Genomic DNA, 26,143 nt, shown 5'->3' with positions numbered 1-26,143 from the left:
GCAGCTCTCCAGTATCTGTGCTTCAGTTCATCCCTGGTTTGATGATCTGCTTGCTGTCATTGAATGGAAGTTGGCCCCTTCTGTCTTCATCTCTTACAGGACTTTCAATAGACCCAAAGATTAAACCCATCAATATTGGGGGGACACATTACACTGATTTGGGGAGGTCACCTGCACATTGGCTCCTTAGTTTGGGATCTTTGATGCATGGAATAGTGGTCATCTCAGGCCCGAGCTGGTTATGGTGGTGCAGTGCTTAGGAGGCCTGTCCCTCCAAGTTTACTGCTTTGTCCCCTGCTGTGTGTTGTATGGCAGCCCAGGTCAGGGGCCTTGAGGTCCAGTTCGGGCCGGGGACCTGTCACTCATCATAATCTCATTACTCAGGGGGAGGTTTCCTTTTAAATGAAGTTTAATCCCAATGAAATCCTGAGCAGCATCTGCTGTGCGGGGAGACTCCGGGGATGGACGGGCTGTGGTCAGATACAGGAGCGTTAGTGAGAGCGCTGTACAGGCTGCACGGTAGGAGTTGTAGTCTCATATTATCTAGCCTGGATTGTGATGTCCACCATACTTTACCTGTAGGTATCAGATGAGACTTTGTAGTAGACGAGACCAATCACACAATGTGCCGCAACGTATGCTGCATTTTATCACTTCCAATGACTCCTGAAACAACATATAAAATCAGTGAGACATAGGACAAGCATGTGATTACGGCTATAGAGGGGATGTCACCTGGTCCGGGCTATAGAGGGGATGTCACCTGGTCCGGGCTATAGAGGGGTGTCACCTGGTCCGGGCTATAGAGGGGATGTCACCTGGTCCGGGCTATAGAGGGGATGTCACCTGGTCCGGGCTATAGAGGGGATGTCACCTGGTCCGGGCTATAGAGGGGATGTCACCTGGTCCGGGCTATAGAGGGGATGTCACCTGGTCCGGGCTATAGAGGGGATGTCACCTGGTCCGGGCTATAGAGGGGATGTCACCTGGTCCGGGCTATAGAGGGGATGTCACCTGGTCCGGGCTATAGAGGGGATGTCACCTGGTCCGGGCTATAGAGGGGATGTCACCTGGTCCGGGCTATAGAGGGGATGTCACCTGGTCCGGGCTATAGAGGGGATGTCACCTGGTCCGGGCTATAGAGGAGGGGATGTCACCTGGTCCGGGCTATAGAGGAGGGGATGTCACCTGGTCCGGGCTATAGAGGAGGGGATGTCACCTGGTCCGGGCTATAGAGGAGGGGATGTCACCTGGTCCGGGCTATAGAGGGGATGTCACCTTGTCCTGGCTATAGAGGAGGGGATGTCACCTGGTCCGGGCTATAGAGGGGATGTCACCTGGTCCTGGCTATAGAGGAGGGGATGTCGCCTGGTCCGGGCTATAGAGGGGATGTCACCTGGTCCGGGCTATAGAGGAGGGGATGTCACCTGGTCCGGGCTATAGAGGGGATGTCACCTGGTCCTGGCTATAGAGGAGGGGATGTCACCTGGTCCGGGCTATAGAGGGGATGTCACCTGGTCCGGGCTATAGAGGGGATGTCACCTGGTCCGGGCTATAGAGGGGATGTCACCTGGTCCGGGCTATAGAGGAGGGGATGTCACCTGGTTCGGGCTATAGAGGGGATTATTATTATTATTATTATTATTATTATTTAATTATATAGCACCATTAATTCCATGGTGCTTTACATTTGGGGGTTACATACAATACACAGAATATACAGGTAGATATAATGCTAACAATGACCGACTGGCACAGTGGGGTAGAGGGCCCTGCCCGCGAGGGCTTACAGTCTATGGGGGAAGGGGGGAGAGACAGAAGGAGAGGGGGAGACTGTACAAGATGTCAACTGATCCGGGCTATAGAGGGGATGTCACCTGGTCCGGGCTATAGAGGAGGGGATGTCACCTTGTCCGGGCTATAGTGGAGGGGATGTCATGTGGTCCGGGCTATAGAGGAGGGGATGTCACGTGGTCTGGGCTATAGAGGAGGGGATGTCACGTGGTCCGGGCTATAGTGGAGGGGATGTCACCTGGTCGGGGCTATAGAGGAGGGGATGTCACCTGGTCCGGGCTATAGTGGAGGGGATGTCATGTGGTCCGGGCTATAGAGGAGGGGATGTCACGTGGTCCGGGCTATAGAGGAGGGGATGTCACGTGGTCCGGGCTATAGTGGAGGGGATGTCACCTGGTCCGGGCTATAGAGGAGGGGATGTCACCTGGTCCGGGCTATAGAGGAGGGGATGTCATGTGGTCCGGGCTATAGAGGAGGGGATGTCACCTGGTCCGGGCTATAGAGGAGGGGATGTCACCTGGTCCGGGCTATAGTGGAGGGGATGTCACCTGGTCCGGGCTATAGTGGAGGGGATGTCACCTGGTCCGGGCTATAGTGGAGGGGATGTCACCTGGTCCGGGCTATAGTGGAGGGGATGTCACCTGGTCCGGGCTATAGTGGAGGGGATGTCACCTGGTCCGGGCTATAGAGGAGGGGATGTCACCTGGTCCGGGCTATAGAGGAGGGGATGTCACCTGGTCCGGGCTATAGAGGAGGGGATGTCACGTGGTCCGGGCTATAGAGGAGGGGATGTCACGTGGTCCGGGCTATAGAGGAGGGGATGTCACGTGGTCCGGGCTATAGAGGGGATGTCACATGGTCCGGGCTATAGTGGAGGGGATGTCACCTGGTCCGGGCTATAGTGGAGGGGATGTCACCTGGTCCGGGCTATAGTGGAGGGGATGTCACCTGGTCCGGGCTATAGAGGAGGGGATGTCACCTGGTCCGGGCTATAGAGGAGGGGATGTCACCTGGTCCGGGCTATAGAGGAGGGGATGTCACCTGGTCCGGGCTATAGAGGAGGGGATGTCACGTGGTCCGGGCTGTAGAGGAGGGGATGTCACGTGGTCCGGGCTATAGAGGAGGGGATGTCACGTGGTCCGGGCTATAGAGGGGATGTCACGTGGTCCGGGCTATAGAGGAGGGGATGTCACGTGGTCCGGGCTATAGAGGAGGGGATGTCACGTGGTCCGGGCTATAGAGGAGGGGATGTCACGTGGTCCGGGCTATAGAGGGGATGTCACATGGTCCGGGCTATAGTGGAGGGGATGTCACCTGGTCCGGGCTATAGTGGAGGGGATGTCACCTGGTCCGGGCTATAGTGGAGGGGATGTCACCTGGTCCGGGCTATAGAGGAGGGGATGTCACCTGGTCCGGGCTATAGAGGAGGGGATGTCACCTGGTCCGGGCTATAGAGGAGGGGATGTCACCTGGTCCGGGCTGTAGAGGAGGGGATGTCACGTGGTCCGGGCTGTAGAGGAGGGGATGTCACGTGGTCCGGGCTATAGAGGAGGGGATGTCACGTGGTCCGGGCTATAGAGGGGATGTCACGTGGTCCGGGCTATAGAGGAGGGGATGTCACGTGGTCCGGGCTATAGAGGAGGGGATGTCACGTGGTCCGGGCTATAGAGGGGATGTCACGTGGTCCGGGCTATAGAGGGGATGTCACGTGGTCCGGGCTATAGAGGAGGGGATGTCACGTGGTCCGGGCTATAGAGGAGGGGATGTCTCGTGGTCCGGGCTATAGAGGGGATGTCACATGGTCCGGGCTATAGAGGAGGGGATGTCACGTGGTCCGGGCTATAGAGGAGAGGATGTCACGTGGTCCGGGCGTCAGGCTGTGACTTCTCTAAGAACAATATTGTCAATTAAGTTCTTAGACATTTCAAGAGACTTAGTGTTTTCATTCTTCACCATGTTTAGGATCTCTGCTTTCCATAAGGGAATGGGGAGATTTTGCGCTTGCTTTAGAGCTGAGGGTTTGTTACAGTTGAATTCCACTTGAAAAAATCCTCTCTGAGCTAAATTTCCTGGGCTTCAGCCTGCTACATGTTACCTGCACTGATATCTTCTAGCAAAGTGTCAGGACAGGAGAGAGATTTTTGTTACACCAGGTTGACATCTTCACCCACTTGTCTGTTGACTTGGTCTTTTAGAGGAACAGAACACAGACCGCTAAAATAGCGGGGCCCGACAGACCCCGCCCAGAATAATAGAAGGTTTATTAGAAGGCATTCGGAGCTCGCATCCTTCATTGATGTTGCTCTATGTCTAGAATGTTTGATTTGGGAAGTTTTTCATCTTTCTTTTATTTCCCGCAGAGAAGCTCAAGGTGAAATCACATTGTGGCTGCAGTTTTGATGTAGTGACACGGTGATCACATGACTGGGTCAGGGGTGACTTGTTACTGGCTGTTCGTGACCTTGTTATATGTTTAAGGCTGAGAGTTGTTCTTTATCCTTTAATCCTTTTACGCTGAGATGATGAGTCCTGGAGATCGGAGCAAGGCAGCCAACACACTGACCGGGGTGTCTTTAGCACAAGAAAAGCTGTGCACACAGGACTGTGGGTGTGCAGAATGCTGAATATGGGATTGTAGGTGCGCAGGATGGTGCATGCAGGATTGTAGCTGTGCAGGATGGTGCATGCGGGATTATAGCTGTGCAGGATGGTTCATGCAGGATTGTAGCTGTGCAGGATGGTGCATGCGGGATTGTAGCTGTGCGGGATGGTGCATGCCGGATTGTAGCTGTGCAGGGTGGTGCATGCGGAATTGTAGCTGTGCAGGATGGTGCATGCGGGATTGTAGCTGTGCAGGGCCTTGCACTCAGGAGGGGGGAGGGGATGATGCATGCAGAATTTTTCTAGTACTGGATGGTTCACGCAGGACTGTAGCTGTGCTGGATGGTGCACTTAGGATTTTTGGCGGTACAGGATGGTGAACACAGGATTTTAGGTGCAGAATAGTGCACATAGAATTGTGGAGGTGCAGGACTATGCATGCATGATTGTGGATGTATGCAATAGTGCATTAAGGATTGTGGGGGTACAATACGGTACACCCAAGATTGTAGATGGGCAGAATTGTGCACGTCAGATTGTATTTTATGTAGCATGGAGTGTGTTCCTGGAGGTTGGGGGGAGGTCCGCAGCACATTCCTCCCTGTGGCTGTGATGAGCAGCAGGTTCCCCCTGATACTGAGGATGTGTCATAACATGGGCTATGTACCTGCAGCGAGCAGTCACTGGGGAGATTTATGGCCTGCGGGAGCAGGATACTCACAGAGTACCATAGATGGTAAGGAGAGCGCGCCCAGGTTGGACTTTATTTCTTGTTTCCTGCTCCCGCTGCCAGGGATTCCTCTGATGCTTCTGTCAGAGACTAAACAGCAGATTATATACAAGGCAGAGTGCGGCTGACAGGAGTATTAAGCGCGACCCCCACTGATGGGCGCAATTACAGAGGATGCAGAGGAAGGAAGTGTCCTGTTAATGTGCGATTACAGACCAGGATTGCTCCCAGTAGGGACCTCACTGCTGGAGGGTGGCCCCCGGAGCCTTAGGACCTCACTGCTGGAGGACGGGGCCCGGAGCCTTAGGACCTCACTGCTGGAGAACAGGGCCCGGAGCCTTAGGACCTCACTGCTGGAGGACGGGCCCCGGAGCCTTAGGACCTCACTGCTGGAGGACTGGCCCAGAGCCTCAGCTCCTCACTGCTGAACAGGGCCTGGAGCCTTAGGACCTCACTGCTGGAGGGTGGCTGCTCCGGAGCCTTAGGACCTCACTGCTGGAGGACGGGGCCCGGAGCCTTAGGACCTCACTGCTGGAGGACGGGGCCCGGAGCCTTAGGACCTCACTGCTGGAGGGTGGGCCCCGGAGCCTTAGGACCTCACTGCTGGAGGACAGGGCCCGGAGCCTTAGGACCTCACTGCTGGAGGACGGGGCCCGGAGCCTTAGGACCTCACTGCTGGAGGACGGGGCCCGGAGCCTTAGGACCTCACTGCTGGAGGGTGGGCCCCGGAGCCTTAGGACCTCACTGCTGGAGGACAGGGCCCGGAGCCTTAGGACCTCACTGCTGGAGGACGGGCCCGGAGCCTTAGGACCTCACTGCTGGAGGACGGGGCCCAGAGCCTTAGGAGCTCACTGCTGGAGGACGGGCCCAGAGCCTTAGGACCTCACTGCTGGAGGACAGGGCCCGGAGCCTTAGGACCTCACTGCTGGAGGACTGGCCCAGAGCCTTAGCTCCTCACTGCTGGAGAACATGTCCCATAGTGGCCCCTGCACACAGTATTATCCCCCATAGTGGCCCCTGCACACAGTATTATGTCCCATAGTGACCCCTGCACACAGTATTATGCCCCATAGTGTCCCCTGCACACAGTATTATCCCCCATAGTGGCCCCTGCACACAGTATTATCCCCCATAGTGGCCCCTGCACACAGTATTATGTCCCATAGTGACCCCTGCACACAGTATTATGTCCCATAGTGACCCCTGCACACAGTATTATGCCCCATAGTGACCCCTGCACACAGTATTATGCCCCATAGTGGCCCCTGCACACAGTATTATCCCCCATAGTGGCCCCTGCACACAGTATTATCCCCCATAGTGGCCCCTGCACACAGTATTATGTCCCATAGTGACCCCTGCACACAGTATTATGCCCCATAGTGTCTCCTGCACACAGTATTATCCCCCATAGTGGTCCCTGCACACAGTATTATGCCCCATAGTGGCTCCTGTACACAGTATTATGTCCCATAGTGGCCCCTGCACACAGTATTATGTCCCATAGTGGCCCCTGCACACAGTATTATGTCCCATAGTGGCCCCTGCACACAGTATTATGTCCCATAGTGGCCCCTGCACACAGTATTATGTCCCATAGTGGCCCCTGCACACAGTATTATGCCCCATAGTGGCCCCTGCACACAGTATTATGTCCCATAGTGGCCCCTGCACACAGTATTATGTCCCATAGTGACCCCTGCACACAGTATTATGTCCCATAGTGGCCCCTGCACACAGTATTATGTCCCATAGTGGCCCCTGCACACAGTATTATGTCCCATAGTGGCCCCTGCACACAGTATTATCCCCCATAGTGGCCCCTGCACACAGTATTATCCCCCATAGTGGCCCCTGCACACAGTATTATGTCCCATAGTGGCCCCTGCACACAGTATTATGTCCCATAGTGGCCCCTGCACACAGTATTATGTCCCATAGTGGCCCCTGCACACAGTATTATCCCCCATAGTGGCCCCTGCACACAGTATTATGTCCCATAGTGACCCCTGCACACAGTATTATGTCCCATAGTGGCCCCTGCACACAGTATTCTCCCCCATAGTGGCCCCTGCACACAGTATTATGTCCCATAGTGGCTCCTGCACACAGTATTATACCCCATAGTGGCCCCTGCACACAGTATTATCCCCCATAGTGGCCCCTGCAGACAGTATTATCCCCCATAGTGTCCCCTGCACACAGTATTATCCCCCATAGTGGCTCCTGCACACAGTATTATACCCCATAGTGGCCCCTGCACACAGTATTATCCCCCATAGTGGCCCCTGCAGACAGTATTATGTCCCATAGTGGCCCCTGCACACAGTATTATCCCCCATAGTGACCTCTGCACACAGTATTATCCCCCATAGTGACCCCTGCACACAGTATTATGTCCCATAGTGGCCCCTGCACACAGTATTATGTCCCATAGTGGCCCCTGCACACAGTATTATGTCCCATAGTGGCCCCTGCACACAGTATTATCCCCCATAGTGGCCCCTGCACACAGTATTATGTCCCATAGTGGCCCCTGCACACAGTATTATCCCCCATAGTGGCCCCTGCACACAGTATTATGCCCCATAGTGACCCCTGCACACAGTATTATGTCCCATAGTGGCCCCTGCACACAGTATTATGCCCCATAGTGACCCCTGCACACAGTATTATGTCCCATAGTGGCCCCTGCACACAGTATTATCCCCCATAGTGGCCCCTGCACACAGTATTATCCCCCATAGTGGCCCCTGCACACAGTATTATATCCCATAGTGGCCCCTGCACACAGTATTATCCCCCATAGTGACCCCTGCACACAGTATTATGCCCCATAGTGACCCCTGCACACAGTATTATGTCCCATAGTGGCCCCTGCACACAGTATTATCCCCCATAGTGGCCCCTGCACACAGTATTATCCCCCATAGTGGCCCCTGCACACAGTATTATATCCCATAGTGGCCCCTGCACACAGTATTATCCCCCATAGTGGTCCCTGCACACAGTATTATCCCCCATAGTGACCTCTGCACACAGTATTATCCCCCATAGTGGCCCCTGCACACAGTATTATCCCCCATAGTGGCCCCTGCACACAGTATTATCCCCCATAGTGACCCCTGCACACAGTATTATGTCCCATAGTGACCCCTGCACACAGTATTATGTCCCATAGTGGCCCCTGCACACAGTATTATCCCCCATAGTGACCTCTGCACACAGTATTATCCCCCATAGTGACCCCTGCACACAGTATTATCCCCCATAGTGACCCCTGCACACAGTATTATCCCCCATAGTGACCCCTGCACACAGTATTATCCCCCATAGTGGCCCCTGCACACAGTATTATCCCCCATAGTGACCCCTGCACACAGTATTATGTCCCATAGTGGCCCCTGCACACAGTATTATCCCCCATAGTGGCCCCTGCACACAGTATTATGCCCCATAGTGACCCCTGCACACAGTATTATGTCCCATAGTGGCCCCTGCACACAGTATTATGCCCCATAGTGACCCCTGCACACAGTATTATGTCCCATAGTGGCCCCTGCACACAGTATTATCCCCCATAGTGGCCCCTGCACACAGTATTATGTCCCATAGTGGCCCCTGCACACAGTATTATCCCCCATAGTGACCCCTGCACACAGTATTATGTCCCATAGTGGCCCCTGCACACAGTATTATGTCCCATAGTGGCCCTGCACACAGTATTATCCCCCATAGTGGCCCCTGCACACAGTATTATCCCCCATAGTGGCCCCTGCACACAGTATTATCCCCCATAGTGGCCCCTGCACACAGTATTATATCCCATAGTGGCCCCTGCACACAGTATTATCCCCCATAGTGGTCCCTGCACACAGTATTATGTCCCATAGTGGCCCCTGCACACAGTATTATCCCCCATAGTGACCTCTGCACACAGTATTATCCCCCATAGTGACCTCTGCACACAGTATTATCCCCCATAGTGGCCCCTGCACACAGTATTATCCCCCATAGTGGCCCCTGCACACAGTATTATCCCCCATAGTGACCCCTGCACACAGTATTATCCCCCATAGTGACCCCTGCACACAGTATTATGTCCCATAGTGGCCCCTGCACACAGTATTATCCCCCATAGTGGCCCCTGCACACAGTATTATCCCCCATAGTGGCCCCTGCACACAGTATTATCCCCCATAGTGGATAATACTTAATGTCCCGGGCCCTGTGGCAGCTGCTGCTCCGGTAGTTACGCCACTGTTTGTACCCCTATGTCTCCCTGTGTTCATGAACCAGGAAGCTCAGGATGAATAGTGGTGCATTTCCCTCTCAGATGGAAGGATTGTGGGAGTGAATAGTCTGCATGTAACCGATCCTGCCTTATCAGCATCTGGACTGGAAAGAGCCCTTTAAAGGAGACCTGCGGTGATTTGGAGGCCAGTCTCCAGTTTTCCTGTGGGGACAGAGTTTTTCTCCAAATTTGTTTTCTGTATTCGTATTCTTGGAGAGAAAAGCAGAAACCTGCAGCCCGAAGTTATAGATGATCTGCTCTGCAGAATACATATCATATAGTATAGTCCCCACCAGAGCTGCAGCAGAATACGTATCATCATATAGTATAGTCCCCACCAGAGCTGCAGCAGAATACATATCATACAGCATAGTCCCCACCAGAGCTGCAGCAGAATACATATCATACAGCATAGTCCCCACCAGAGCTGCAGCAGAATACATATCATACAGCATAGTCCCCACCAGAGCTGCAGCAGAATACATATCATATAGTATAGTCCCCACCAGAGCTGCAGCAGAATACATATCATATAGTATAGTCCCCACCAGAGCTGCAGCAGAATACATATCATACAGCATAGTCCCCACCAGAGCTGCAGCAGAATACATATCATACAGCATAGTCCCCACCAGAGCTGCAGCAGAATACATATCATACAGCATAGTCCCCACCAGAGCTTCAGCAGAATACGTATCATACAGCATAGTCCCCACCAGAGCTGCAGCAGAATACATATCATATAGTATAGTCCCCACCAGAGCTGCAGCAGAATACGTATCATACAGCATAGTCCCCACCAGAGCTGCAGCAGAATACATACCATACAGCATAGTCCCCACCAGAGCTGCAGCAGAATACGTATCATCATATAGTATAGTCCCCACCAGAGCTGCAGCAGAATACGTATCATACAGCATAGTCCCCACCAGAGCTGCAGCAGAATACGTATCATACAGCATAGTCCCCACCAGAGCTGCAGCAGAATACATATCATACAGCATAGTCCCCACCAGAGCTGCAGCAGAATACATATCATATAGTATAGTCCCCACCAGAGCTGCAGCAGAATACGTATCATCATATAGTATAGTCCCCACCAGAGCTGCAGCAGAATACATATCATACAGCATAGTCCCCACCAGAGCTGCAGCAGAATACATATCATATAGTATAGTCCCCACCAGAGCTGCAGCAGAATACATATCATACAGCATAGTCCCCACCAGAGCTGCAGCAGAATACATATCATACAGCATAGTCCCCACCAGAGCTGCAGCAGAATACATATCATATAGTATAGTCCCCACCAGAGCTGCAGCAGAATACGTATCATCATATAGTATAGTCCCCACCAGAGCTGCAGCAGAATACATATCATACAGCATAGTCCCCACCAGAGCTGCAGCAGAATACATATCATATAGTATAGTCCCCACCAGAGCTGCAGCAGAATACATATCATATAGTATAGTCCCCACCAGAGCTGCAGCAGATTACGTATCATACAGTATAGTCCCCACCAGAGCTGCAGTCACATTTCTGGTGTTGTGTGATGTCTTACACCCTTTTCAGTTCTGCTCTTATGTTACTCCTTGTACTCTAGTCACATCCAGGTCTGCTGAGGCATTGTATTTTATGCTCCAGCCTCGTCCAGAGCTGCATTCAGAGTCCTGTTGCTGTATCTTATACCCTGTTCTTCTGTCATGTTACTCATACTCTCTTCCCTTCTAATTTTGCTGTAGTTCACCATGTTTTATACTCCAGTCTCTTCCAGAGCTGCATTCACAGTTTAGCTATTGCATTATTTTATACTCCAGTCATATCTAAAGCTGCAGGAATTTCTGCTGGTTTGCTGGCGGAGCAGTATGCGGAGCTCTGTGCTGGCGGATACACAACCTTCTGCTTTATTTATCGTCTTTATCTCCTGAGACATCGATTGGCCAATAAATCTCTACAGATATTAGGTATTTTGCTGATGGCTCCTGTGTCTGCGTGCAGAGAATTGCAGCTCTGGATGTGATCGGAGTGTAGGACATAACATAAAATCAGAATAGTGACTGCAGCTCTGGATGTGATCAGAGTGTAGGACATAACATAAAATCAGAATAGTGAATGCAGCTCTGGATGTGACCGGAGTATAGGACATGGCATGAAGTGACTGCAGCTCTGGATGTAACTGGAGTGAAGGACATGACGTGAAGTGACTGCAGCTCTGGATGTGACTGGGGCATAAGATATGATGTATCAGCACAATTGGGATGTGACGGGATTCATCTGAGAGCCCCTTCTCGTCCGGCCACTGTGATATTTTGGGCAGATGCCGCCGTTTCCTCCTCGGGGTGTCTCGGATATTTCTAGAATGTTTCTTTTCTCTGCTTTCCCACGGACTGATATTGACAGCTAAACAACTTCCAACTAAACCGGCCGAACCCTGTGTCCTGTGTGTGCAGGGGATGATGGGAGTTATCATCTGTACTGCGCTACACCATATGTCCTCTACAGACTGCTAAAGGCCTGGTGCACATCGGCATTCGGTATTCTATTTGGGACCCCCCCCTCGAACGGAAACCGATACGCATTAGAAAGCGGTGAGCTAAGAAACCAGGCGCACCCATAGACTGTAATGAGCTCCGTGTGGTTTCCGCACAAAACCTGCGGAGAGAGAAGTTCTGCTTGTTGATTTTCTCTCTGGCAGATGAGGGGTTAACTCCGCCGCTCCAGACGCCGCCGTCTATTTTTACGGCTGAATTCCTGCCGTTTCCCAGTTTTTGCTTTATGGTCCCTTCTATTTTTGAGATGGGAAAATCTCCGCCGTCGGATTGTGGAATCTTCGCCAGTTTCCAGTCTCTGTATTTATAAACCCTCGGCTAATTTACGTTGTTCTCAGCGTCGCCGTCGTCATTGTTAGCGAGATTTATCGTCTGCTGCACCTGTAACACCTGGAGACTCTCACCGCACCTCTCATAACTCCTCTTGTCAGTCACATCTTATTACACTGAGGAATAATGGCTCAGTACTGAAGTGTAGTCCGAATCCCTGCCAGAACGTTCTGCGGCCCGGAATCCCCACCTCTGAAATACTCTGCGCTACTGTGGGTGATGCTCTTGTCTTGTGTGTGTGCAGTAAATATGTTGCTCTGATACATGTGTCAGTAAATGTGGTGTTAGGTCTTGTGCATGTGTCAGTAAATGTGGTGTTAGGTCTTGTCCATGTGTCAGTAAATGTGGTGTTAGGTCTTGTCCATGTGTCAGTAAATGTGGTGTTAGGTCTTGTGCATGTGTCAGTAAATGTGGTGTTAGGTCTTGTCCATGTGTCAGTAAATGTGGTGTTAGGTCTTGTCCATGTGTCAGTAAATGTGGTGTTGGACCTGATCAGTAAATGTGAACCAGGACTTCCCTCCCCCTCCAGATGTTCTGACCATGTGAGCCGTGTCACCCCCTGAGGCCGCCGACCTGCGGAGGGGAATTAGGACTATTTCAGGAGCACATTGTGTGGGAAAGTCTGCTGGTATTTATAGTGTGTGTACATTTCCGACTCCTAGTGAGAGGTTACCGTTCCAGGGTACAGATGTGTGCACCCCCTTCCTCCTGGGGTACAGATGTGTGCACCCCCTTCCTCCCGGGGTACAGATGTGTGCACCCCCTTCCTCCCGGGGTACAGATGTGTGCACCCCCTTCCTCCCGGGGTACAGATGTGTGCACCCTCTTCCTCCCGGGGTACAGATGTGTGCACCCCCTTCCTCCCGGGGTACAGACGTGTGCACCCCCTTCCTCCCGGGGTACAGACGTGTGCACCCCCTTCCTCCCGGGGTACAGACGTGTGCACCCTCTTCCTCCCGGGGTACAGACGTGTGCACCCTCTTCCTCCCGGGGTACAGACGTGTGCACCCTCTTCCTCCCGGGGTACAGACGTGTGCACCCTCTTCCTCCCGGGGTACAGACGTGTGCACCCTCTTCCTCCCGGGGTACAGACGTGTGCACCCTCTTCCTCCCGGGGTACAGACGTGTGCACCCCCTTCCTCCCGGGGTACAGATGTGTGCACCCCCTTCCTCCCGGGGTACAGATGTGTGCACCCCCTTCCTCCCGGGGTACAGATGTGTGCACCCTCTTCCTCCCGGGGTACAGATGTGTGCACCCCCTTCCTCCCGGGGTACAGATGTGTGCACCCCCTTCCTCCCGGGGTACAGATGTGTGCACCCCCTTCCTCCCGGGGTACAGATGTGTGCACCCCCTTCCTCCCGGGGTACAGATGTGTGCACCCCCTTCCTCCCGGGGTACAGATGTGTGCACCCCCTTCCTCCCGGGGTACAGATGTGTGCACCCCCTTCCTCCCGGGGTACAGATGTGTGCACCCCCTTCCTCCCGGGGTACAGATGTGTGCACCCTCTTCCTCCCGGGGTACAGATGTGTGCACCCCCTTCCTCCCGGGGTACAGATGTGTGCACCCCCTTCCTCCCGGGGTACAGATGTGTGCACCCCCTTCCTCCTGGGGTACAGATGTGTGCACCCCCTTCCTCCTGGGGTACAGATGAGTGTTCCCCCCCCCCCCCCTTTCTCTCGGGGTACAGAAGTGTGTGCGCCCCTCTTCATAACCATGACCACTGCTCCCAGGATACAGATGTGTGTGCACCGCCCCCTCCAGGATACAGATGTATGTTCCCCCCTTTCCCTGACACCTCCCCCATACCAAGATTAGCTATTCTGCAATATCCAAAAGAACATTTTAAAAAGACAAAGAACCCCCTCCCCCCCTCCCCATATATCCCCTGAGGTTCTTGTAGATGCTTCCTGGGTGTGGTGTGCGCAGAGTATTTTGTGAGATATTAGCGGCCTGCAGGATCCGTGGGCTGTATCTGTGTAATGACCGCACCTCGGGACACTGATCATAAACCGCCCCCGCGTACTCCTGTGTCACCGTCTGAAATAAAGCTTTGTCTGTACGGACTGAATGGCGCAGAATTAAGTTTATTGATGTTGTTAATGTACAAAGGAAAAAGTAGAAACGCGGCAACACATCAGAGTCACAAATATCATCGTGCAAATCCCATAGAGAGCGCTGCTTGCTTTACTATGTACCCAAAGAGTCTGACTGTCCAGTGATGTCTCTGCGGCTCTGTGACTGCCCAGTGATGTCTCTGCGGCTCTGTGACTGCCCAGTGATGTCTCTGCGGCTCTGTGACTGCCCAGTGATGTCTCTGCGGCTCTGTGACTGCCCAGTGATGTCTCTGCGGCTCTGTGACTGCCCAGTGATGTCTCTGCGGCTCTGTGACTGCCCAGTGATGTCTCTGCGGCTCTGTGACTGCCCAGTGATGTCTCTGCGGCTCTGTGACTGCTCAGTGATGTCTCTGCGGCTCTGTGACTGCCCAGTGATGTCTCTGCGGCTCTGTGACTGCCCAGTGATGTCTCTGCGGCTCTGTGACTGCCCAGTGATGTCTCTGCGGCTCTGTGACTGCCCAGTGATGTCTCTGCGGCTCTGTGACTGCCCAGTGATGTCTCTGCGGCTCTGTGACTGTCCAGTGATGTCTCTGCGGCTCTGTCACTACCCAGTGATGTCTCTGCGGCTCTGTGACTGCTCAGTGATGTCTCTGCGGCTCTGTGACTGCCCAGTGATGTCTCTGCGGCTCTGTGACTGTCCAGTGATGGCTCTGTCACTACCCAGTGATGCCTCTGCGGCTCTGTCACTACCCAGTGATGCCTCTGCGGCTCTGTCACTACCCAGTGATGTCTCCTCGGCTCTGTGACTGCTCAGTGATGTCTCTGCGGCTCTGTGACTGCTCAGTGATGTCTCTGCGGCTCTGTGACTGCCCAGTGATGTCTCTGCGGCTCTGTGACTGTCCAGTGATGTCTCTGCGGCTCTGTGACTGCTCAGTGATGTCTCTGCGGCTCTGTCACTACCCAGTGATGCCTCTGCGGCTCTGTGACTGCCCAGTGATGCCTCTGCGGCTCTGTGACTGCCCAGTGATGTCTCTGCGGCTCTGTGACTGTCCAGTGATGTCTCTGCGGCTCTGTGACTGCTCAGTGATGTCTCTGCGGCTCTGTGACTGCTCAGTGATGTCTCTGCGGCTCTGTCACTGCCCAGTGATGTCTCTGCGGCTCTGTGACTGTCCAGTGATGTCTCTGCGGCTCTGTGACTGTCCAGTGATGTCTCTGCGGCTCTGTGACTGCCCAGTGATGTCTCTGCGGCTCTGTGACTGCCCAGTGATGTCTCTGCGGCTCTGTGACTGTCCAGTGATGTCTCTGCGGCTCTGTGACTGCCCAGTGATGTCTCTGCGGCTCTGTGACTGCCCAGTGATGTCTCTGCGGCTCTGTGACTGCCCAGTGATGTCTCTGCGGCTCTGTGACTGCCCAGTGATGTCTCTGCGGCTCTGTGACTGCCCAGTGATGTCTCTGCGGCTCTGTGACTGCCCAGTGATGTCTCTGCGGCTCTGTGACTGCTCAGTGATGTCTCTGCGGCTCTGTCACTACCCAGTGATGTCTCTGCGGCTCTGTGACTGCTCAGTGATGTCTCTGCGGCTCTGTGACTGTCTTTCCTTTCGGCTTCTCTCCATCTCCTGTGTGTTTTCTCTGTGTCACTTATTTGTTGCACCTTCCTGACTCCTTTGCGCTTCCTTGCAGACTCTTTTCTGGCTACTCTAAATAACTCTCTGGCTTCTTGGTGATCCCTCTCTGGCTTCTTGGTGATCCTTCTCTGGCTTCTTGGTGATCCCTCTTTGGCTTCTTGGTGATCCCTCTGTGGCTTCTTGGTGATCCCTCTGTGGCTTCTTGGTGATCCCTCTGTGGCTTCTTGGTGATCCCTCTGTGGCTTCTTGGTGATCCCTCTCTCGCTTCTTGGTGATCCTTCTCTGGCTTCTTGGTGATCCCTCTTTGGCTTCTTGGTGATCCCTCTCTGGCTTCTTGGTGATCCCTCTTTGGCTTCTTGGTGATCCCTCTGTGGCTTCTTGGTGATCCCTCTCTCGCTTCTTGGTGATCCTTCTCTGGCTTCTTGGTGATCCCTCTTTGGCTTCTTGGTGATCCCTCTCTGGCTTCTTGGTGATCCCTCTCTGGCTTCTTGGTGATCCCTCTCTGGCTTCTTGGTGATCCCTATTTGGCTTCTTGGTGATCCCTCTCTGGCTTCTTGGTGATCCCTCTTTGGCTTCTTGGTGATCCCTCTCTGGCTTCTTGGTGATCCCTCTTTGGCTTCTTGGTGATCCCTCTCTGGCTTCTTGGTGATCCCTCTCTGGCTTCTTGGTGATCCCTCTTTGGCTTCTTGGTGATCCCTCTTTGGCTTCTTGGTGATCCCTCTTTGGCTTCTTGGTGATCCCTCTCTGGCTTCTTGGTGATCCCTCTCTGGCTTCTTGGTGATCCCTATTTGGCTTCTTGGTGATCCCTATTTGGCTTCTTGGTGATCCCTATTTGGCTTCTTGGTGATCCCTCTCTGGCTTCTTGGTGATCCCTCTCTGGCTTCTTGGTGATCCCTATTTGGCTTCTTGGTGATCCCTATTTGGCTTCTTGGTGATCCCTCTCTGGCTTCTTGGTGATCCCTCTCTGGCTTCTTGGTGATCCCTCTCTGGCTTCTTGGTGATCCCTCTCTGGCTTCTTGGTGATCCCTCTTTGGCTTCTTGGTGATCCCTCTTTGGCTTCTTGGTGATCCCTCTGTGGCTTCTTGGTGATCCCTCTTTGGCTTCTTGGTGATCCCTCTGTGGCTTTTTGGTGATCCTTCTCTGGCTTCTTGGTGATCCCTCTTTGGCTTCTTGGTGATCCCTCTCTGGCTTCTTGGTGATCCTTCTCTGGCTTCTTGGTGATCCTTCTCTGGCTTCTTGGTGATCCCTCTTTGGCTTCTTGGTGATCCCTCTGTGGCTTCTTGGTGATCCCTCTCTGGCTTCTTGGTGATCCCTCTCTGGCTTCTTGGTGATCCCTCTCTGGCTTCTTGGTGATCCCTCTCTGGCTTCTTGGTGATCCCTCTCTGGCTTCTTGGTGATCCCTCTCTGGCTTCTTGGTGATCCCTCTCTGGCTTCTTGGTGATCCTTCTTTGGCTTCTTAGTAACTTGTCCCTTTTTGTTTTACAGAAAGGAAGACTCCTGGAGAGCTGGAGAGTTTGCACCTTGTGACCCCCAGTGCTGGCTCTGCTCCAGTTTTTGTGAAAGGTCTCCGTGATCTCCAGGTCATGGATGGAAGTCAGGTTGTGATGAACGTGGAAGTAAAAGGTAAAGGGCTTTCCTTGGATCTTTTCCATACATCCCATTTTATTACTGATTTCGTTATTCTATCAGTACAATATTTATTTGTCATTTTATTTTTGTAGCAGAAGCAGCAAAAGTCCTCAATCCCCTGTGTAGTGAGAACCCCCATTATGTGTGTGCATTGGTCTGGTCCACACCGACCATCTCTCCAAGTGACTGCATCAATGAGGATCAGACCACTGTACAAAGATAATGGGGGTTCTGACTACACTAAAATCATTAGTTATCTCTCTGGAGATTCCTCTAAAACTAGAAATGGATCAATGATGGGGCTTTATTTTTAATCCTCCTTTAGAGCCCCCCAATAGCAGTTTTGGATGCGTCTTTGTGGTTTGAAAAGGACGCCATATTTTATTCCATGTACTTCAGTAGTGTCCCTTGTGGCAGGTACCAATCACTCAGTTCATCCTGAGCTTTCCAGATCTAAAGTGAAGAGTGACACAGACCTAGCTGGAGGGGTGAGGAGATCCTTCAGATGCCATTTAGGCACCAGAGAAAGCTTGCTGACAACTCTTATCGCTGATTTAAAAGTGGTTGTCACCTGTGTAGGAATATTGTCAGGTTTTGCAGTTTATCCCTGGGTTGTCTGATTTCAGCTCATCCCCCGGCCGAGATTCTTTGGTTTCATAATGGTAAAGAGATTCAGGAGACTGAAGACTTCCACTTTGAGCGGAATGGAGATACCTGCTGCCTGTACATCCAGGAGGTGTTTCCTGAGGACACCGGGAAATACACATGCGAGGCCTGGAATAGCCTGGGGCAGGTTCGAACAGAGGCCATGCTGACAGTGCAAGGTGAGAAATGTAAATGAGCCCGAATCCGGGCTGTGCAAACAGAACGTCCTACAACAGTCATAAGAAAAATCTTCCATCATCCAACAAGCAGAAGTTAGAACAAATACGCCCATCATCCAAAAATCAGAACAAATGTCCCCTTCATTCATCAATTGAAACACGTATCCCCATCACAAAAACTAACTCCCCCATCATCCAAAAGTCAGAAGAACAAATACTTCCATCCTCCATGGTGCAATGATCAGTATAACCTGTACGGTAGTATACTGGACATTGTATCCAGGACTGTGCAGGTTATACTGGGCATTGTATCCAGGACTGTGCAGGTTATACTGGGCATTGTATCCTGGATTGTGCAGATTATACTGGGCATTGTATCCTGGACTGTGCAGGTTATTCTGGGCATTGTATCCAGGACTGTGCAGATTATACTGGGCATTGTATCCAGGATTGTGCAGGTTATACTGGACATTATATCCAGGACTGTGCAGGTTATACTGGGCATTGTATCCTGGACTGTGCAAGTTATACTGGGCATTGTATCCAGGACTGTGCAGGTTATACTGGGCATTGTATCCTGGACTGTGCAAGTTATACTGGGCATTGTATCCAGGACTGTGCAGGTTATACTGGGCATTGTATCCTGGACTGTGCAGGTTATACTGGGCATTGTATCCAGGACTGTGCAGGTTATTCTGGGCATTGTATCCAGGACTGTGCAGGTTATACTGGACATTGTATCCAGGACTGTGCAGGTTATACTGGACATTGTATCCAGGACTGTGCAGGTTATACTGGGCATTGTATCCAGGACTGTGCAGGTTATACTGGGCATTGTATCCTGGACTGTGCAGGTTATACTGGGCATTGTATCCAGTACTGTGCAGGTTATACTGGGCATTGTATCCAGGACTGTGCAGGTTATACTGGACATTGTATCCTGGACTGTGCAGGTTATACTGGGCATTGTATCCAGTACTGTGCAGATTATACTGGACATTGTATCCTGGACTGTGCAGGTTATACTGGGCATTGTATCCTGGACTGTGCAGGTTATACTGGACATTGTATCCAGGACTGTGCAGGTTATACTGGGCATTGTATCCTGGACTGTGCAAGTTATACTGGGCATTGTATCCAGGACTGTGCAGGTTATACTGGGCATTGTATCCTGGACTGTGCAGGTTATACTGGGCATTGTATCCAGGACTGTGCAGGTTATTCTGGGCATTGTATCCAGGACTGTGCAGGTTATACTGGACATTGTATCCAGGACTGTGCAGGTTATACTGGGCATTGTATCCAGGACTGTGCAGGTTATACTGGGCATTGTATCCAGTACTGTGCAGGTTATACTGGGCATTGTATCCAGGACTGTGCAGGTTATACTGGGCATTGTATCCTGGACTGTGCAAGTTATACTGGGCATTGTATCCAGGACTGTGCAGGTTATACTGGGCATTGTATCCAGGACTGTGCAGGTTATTCTGGGCATTGTATCCAGGACTGTGCAGGTTATACTGGACATTGTATCCAGGACTGTGCAGGTTATACTGGGCATTGTATCCAGGACTGTGCAGGTTATACTGGGCATTGTATCCAGTACTGTGCAGGTTATACTGGGCATTGTATCCAGGACTGTGCAGGTTATACTGGACATTGTATCCTGGACTGTGCAGGTTATACTGGGCATTGTATCCAGTACTGTGCAGATTATACTGGACATTGTATCCTGGACTGTGCAGGTTATACTGGACATTGTATCCAGGACTGTGCAGGTTATACTGGACATTGTATCCAGGACTGTGCAGGTTATACTGGGCATTGTATCCAGGACTGTGCAGGTTATACTGGGCATTGTATCCAGTACTGTGCAGGTTATACTGGGCATTGTATCCAGGACTGTGCAGGTTATACTGGACATTGTATCCTGGACTGTGCAGGTTATACTGGGCATTGTATCCAGTACTGTGCAGATTATACTGGACATTGTATCCTGGACTGTGCAGGTTATACTGGGCATTGTATCCAGGACTGTGCAGGTTATACTGGGCATTGTATCCAGGACTGTGCAGATTATACTGGACATTGTATCCAGGACTGTGCAGGTTATACTGGACATTGTATCCAGGACTGTGCAGGTTATACTGGACATTGTATCCAGGACTGTGCAGGTTATACTGGACATTGTATCCAGTACTGTGCAGATTATACTGGGCATTGTATCCAGGACTGTGCAGGTTATACTGGACATTGTATCCAGGACTGTGCAGGTTATACTGGGCATTGTATCCAGGACAATATAACTTGCACAGTATAGCCTGCATGGAGCTCAGTACAGTGCACACTATAACCTTCATGGATCTCTGTACAGTATAGCCTGCACGGAATTCAGTACAGAGCACAGTCTAAACTTCGTAAAGCTTTTTTACAATGCCCAATATAACCCGCACAGATCACAGTACAGTGCACAGTATTACCTGCACGAAGCTCAATACAGCGCACAGTATAACCTGCACGGAGCTCAGTACAGTGCACAATATAACATGCACGGAGCTCAGTACTGTGCACAGTATAACCTGCACGGAGCTCAGTACAGCGCACAGTATAACCTGCACAGAGCTCAGTACAGTGCACAGTATAACCTGCACGGAGCTCAGTACAGCGCACAGTATAACCTGCACGGAGCTCAGTACAGTGCACAATATAACATGCACGGAGCTCAGTACTGTGCACAGTATTACCTGCACGGAGCTCAGTACTGTGCACAGTATAACCTGCTCAGATCTCAGTACAGTGAACAGTATAACCTGCACGGAGCACAGTACAGCGCACAGTATAACCTGCACGGAGCACAGTACAGCGCACAGTATAACCTGCACAGAACTCTGTACATTGCACAGTATAACCTGCACGGAGCACAGTACAGCGCACAGTATAACCTGCACGGAGCACAGTACAGCGCACAGTATAACCTGCACAGAACTCTGTACATTGCACAGTATAACCTGCACGGAGCTCAGTACACAGTGCACAGTATAACCTGCACAGAGCTCAGTACAACGCACAGTATAACCTGCACGGAGCTCAGTACAGCGCACAGTATAACCTGCACAGAGCTCAGTACATTGCACAGTATTACCTGCACGGAGCTCAGTACAGTGCACAGTATAACCTGCACGGAGCTCAGTACAGTGCACAGTATAACCTGTACAGAGCTCAGTACAGGGCACAGTATAACCTGCACAGTTGTCAGTGCACAGAATAGCCTCCACAGTTGTCGGCTCCTTGGTGTGCAGGACATATTTGTGCCATGCACCGTGTTACGGTACATTGTGTTATTAGTTGGGGGTTTGCTATCCAGGGAATGATGTGATTTGTAGTGCTTGTGATTTCAGAGCCGCAGGAGGGCACTCAGCCCTGGTTCATCAGCAAACCCAAATCCATGGTGTTGGCATCTGGGCAGAGTGCACTGGTGTCCTGTGCGATCGCTGGAGATCCATTCCCTGAGGTTCACTGGATTAAGGATGGACGTGAGCTGAGCGGTTGTGAGGTTCTGCAGAATGAAGATGTCTTTACATTAATCTTGAGGAGCGTTCAAGAGGAAGACGTTGGAGTGTATCAGATCCTCCTGAAGTAAGAGCCTCCTGCTTCATTGTTGTAGGGCCCCCTGTATCCTGCAGACTGCATGCAATGTCTACCTGCTGCTGTGATGATTGTATACTAGTCTCGGGCAGGATGCGTACGCATTGTTCTGGTATGTTCTGGCCTTGTATGTGGCCTATGATGATTGCAGAATGTATGAATGTGAAATACAAGGAAAGATGAATGTGGGCGCTGCTGGGTAATCCTCACTTGGCCAATCCATCTCTTCCTTGGCTTTTTTGGGCTTGTGGTCACTTTGCTACTCGGCTGGTTTTGCTTTGATCTGTGACTTCCGCTTATCTGCATTATCTTTTGGGTTGTGACGTCTGACTCATCCTATGCTGCTATGTCTCCATGCTTTACACTGCAGCACTGCAGTCATGTCTGACTTCAGTATAATTGCCTTGTCTATTGGAATGTATTGTCGTCAGAAAATCTCCTGCTCACTGAATGCTCTCCATCATTTACGCAGCAATTCTTCTTATTGGTGTTTGCTCCCCTGGATATGTGCAAGCTCAGCAGGCCGGAGATAAGTGGGTAATGAGGCGGACGCCATCTTTATTCCTGTACAATCACACATCATACGATACCCTGATAGCTTGTTCTGGTTGTAGAACCGTTTCTGCTCCCAATGTACAGGTTCTGTCTTCAGGGGTGTCTATGCAAGGTCCTTTCCTGCCCCTATGTACAGGTCATGTGACTTATATTGGTTCCTGTAATATACGGGGCAGGGGGCCCCTCACATGGTATATATAGAGCTGCTTTATAATGTTTCATATAAGATGTGGGTGGACATGGAGTTAGGGGCCCATCATCTGACTTATAGAGCTTTTATATTGATTCATGGGGGATGTAAGGCTGGGGAGAGGGGCCCCTGACATGGTATATAGAGCTCTCCTGTAATGCTTCATGTAGGATGTGGGGCTGGCGCCGGGGGCCCCTCACCCAGGCCATATACTCTCCTGTATTGGTTACTGTAGGATAAAGGGCAGGGGCCCCTCACCCACAATATAGAGCTCTACTTGTCCCTGTAGGATAAGTAGCTGGGGCTAGGGGCCCCTCACCTGGGATATAGATCTCTCTTATACTCTCCTATATATAGGGCTGAGATTCCTTGCTGCTCACATTTTCAGGCCAGAGAATCTGCTGGAAAAGATCTTAATATGGTATTGATTGTGCGTCTGCGCCCGTCCCGTGCGATAAAACACTAGTGATCCATTATGTTCCATGTATCTCTTTGAAGCAGGCAGCGAGGTGCTGGTCTCTGTGGCGGAGGCATTAGCCCGGAGGCATGTCCTCTGCACAGACAGGAATATGTTCTCCGCACCATATATGGCGACACTTTTAAGTTTTTAATATAAACGAGAATGGGAGGGGGGAGAGGGGGGCTCCTCGCAGGATGCGGCTCTGTAAGTGGAAAATCAGGGGCTGAATGTCAAGGAGGAGGGGGGGTAATTCTTGGGTTAATCATGAAACTTATAAAGAAGCTAAACATGGAGCCAGAATCCTGCAGAACATGAGCTGTGGTCAGCGACCCTCCCCGGACCACCGGGAATCAGCACACGGCCAGTAGGTACAAACCAGAGCCCACCTGTACATAGGGAGAGCATGAAGATCCGAGAGTCACGGGGGGACTAAAGAGAACCACTGAAGCTGAGATATAAAGTAACATAAGGAGGTCCCAATGAGTAACAATTCCTTCTATGTCAGATTGTGTGAGCCCTGTGCGTGTGACCTGGGTGAGGGCCGAGTCCTGTGCTGCTGATGGTAAAGCTGAATTATTGGGGAATGTCTCACAAGACTCTTAACGTATTAGTAAAACATGTGGAAGTATACAGCAAGAAGTTACCTGGCAGAGATATGGTCAGGCTGTGCAGGTGTCAGTCTCCACTGTACTCCTGTCATTCCATTATATACTAATAAAGTTGGATAAAGACTCAAGTCCATTTAGACCAAGTAGTTCATGAATCAGAGAGATCAGAATAAGGAGCATGTAAATATTTATCCATCTTACTAGTTCTGTGCTGGTAAATTCTTTATATCCCTTATCTGTGCAGATGTAAAAAGGTTTTTTTTTCGATACAGCGTTCCAAAACTGTATAGACATTCTGTTGTCTGCTGCCACCACTAGGGGGAGCTCACTACATACAGATTATACAGTCACCACTAGAGGGAGCTCACTACATACAGATTATACAGTCACCACTAGGGGGAGCTCACTACATACAGATTATACAGTCACCACTAGGGGGAGCTCACTACATACAGTATATACAGTCACCACTAGGGGGAGCTCACTACATACAGATTATACAGTCACCACTAGGAGGAGCTCACTATATACAGATTATACAGTCACCACTAGGGGGTGCTCACTACATACAGTATATACAGTCACCACTAGAGGGAGCTCACTACATACAGATTATACAGTCACCACTAGGGGGAGCTCACTACATACAGATTATACAGTCACCACTAGGAGGAGCTCACTATATACAGATTATACAGTCACCACTAGGGGGAGCTCATTACATACAGATTACACAGTCACCACTAGAGGAAGCTCATTATATACAGTTTATACAGTCACCACTAGGGGAGCTCACTACATACAGATTATACAGTCACCACTAGGAGGAGCTCACTATATACAGATTATACAGTCACCACTAGGGGGAGCTCATTACATACAGATTATACAGTTACCGCTAGAGGAAGCTCATTATATACAGTTTATACAGTCACCACTAGGGGGAGCTCACTACATACAGATTATACAGTTACCACTAGGGGGAGCTCACTACATACAGATTATACAGTCACCACTAGGGGGAGCTCACTACATACAGATTATACAGTCACCACTAGCTCACTACATACAGATTATACAGTCACCACTAGCTCACTACATACAGATTATACAGTCACCACTAGCTCACTACATACAGATTATACAGTCACCACTAGGGGGAGCTCATTACATACAGATTATACAGTCACCAATAGAGGGAGTTCACTACATACAGATTATACAGTCACCACTAGAGGGAGCTCATTATATACAGTTTATACAGTCACCACTAGGGGGAGCTCACTACATACAGATTATACAGTCACCACTAGGGGGAGCTCACTACATACAGATTATACAGTCACCACTAGGGGGAGCTCACTACATACAGATTATACAGTCACCACTAGGGGGAGCTCACTACATACAGATTATACAGTCACCACTAGGGGGAGCTCACTACATACAGATTATACAGTCACCACTAGGGGGAGCTCACTACATACAGATTATACAGTCACCACTAGGGGGAGCTCACTACATACAGATTATACAGTCACCACTAGGGGGAGCTCACTACATACAGATTATACAGTCACCACTAGAAGGAGCTCACTACATACAGATTATGCAGTCACCACTAGAAGGAGCTCACTACATACAGATTATACAGTCACCACTAGGGGGAGCTCACTACATACAGATTATACAGTCACCACTAGGAGGAGCTCACTACATACAGATTATACAGTCACCACTAGGAGGAGCTCACTACATACAGATTATACAGTCACCACTAGGAGGAGCTCACTACATACAGATTATACAGTCACCCCTAGGGGGAGCTCACTACATACAGATTATACAGTCACCACTAGGAGGAGCTCACTACATACAGATTATACAGTCACCACTAGGAGGAGCTCACTACATACAGATTATACAGTCACCACTAGGGGGAGCTCACTACATACAGATTATACAGTCACCACTAGAGGAGCTCACTACATACAGATTATACAGTCACCACTAGAAGGAGCTCACTACATACAGATTTTACAGTCACCACTAGGGGGAGCTCACTACATACAGATTATACAGTCACCACTAGAGGAGCTCACTACATACAGATTATACAGTCACCACTAGGGGGAGCTCACTACATACATATTATACAGTCACCACTAGGGGGAGCTCACTACATACAGATTATACAGTCACCACTAGGGGGAGCTCACTACATACAGATTATACAGTCACCACTAGGGG

At 50.9% G+C, this 26,143-nt stretch overlaps 1 protein-coding gene across 1 annotated transcript in view; it reads left to right on the top strand.

The window, feature by feature from the left end:
• Window positions 1-26,143, top strand: part of MYLK (myosin light chain kinase) — a 126,320-nt gene that overhangs the window by 22,451 nt on the left and 77,726 nt on the right. Inside the window, exons 12-14 of the mRNA XM_075284714.1 lie at window positions 17,468-17,605; window positions 18,238-18,435; window positions 21,834-22,071. Coding sequence (XP_075140815.1) covers window positions 17,468-17,605; window positions 18,238-18,435; window positions 21,834-22,071 — 574 coding nt within the window. The remainder of the gene's footprint in view (window positions 1-17,467; window positions 17,606-18,237; window positions 18,436-21,833; window positions 22,072-26,143) is intronic.

Source organism: Leptodactylus fuscus, chromosome 8 (genome assembly GCF_031893055.1).
Source record: "Leptodactylus fuscus isolate aLepFus1 chromosome 8, aLepFus1.hap2, whole genome shotgun sequence".
Lineage (NCBI taxonomy): Eukaryota > Metazoa > Chordata > Amphibia > Anura > Leptodactylidae > Leptodactylus > Leptodactylus fuscus.
Note: the sequence above shows the minus strand (reverse complement) of the source record. Positions and strands in the feature narration are given on the sequence as shown.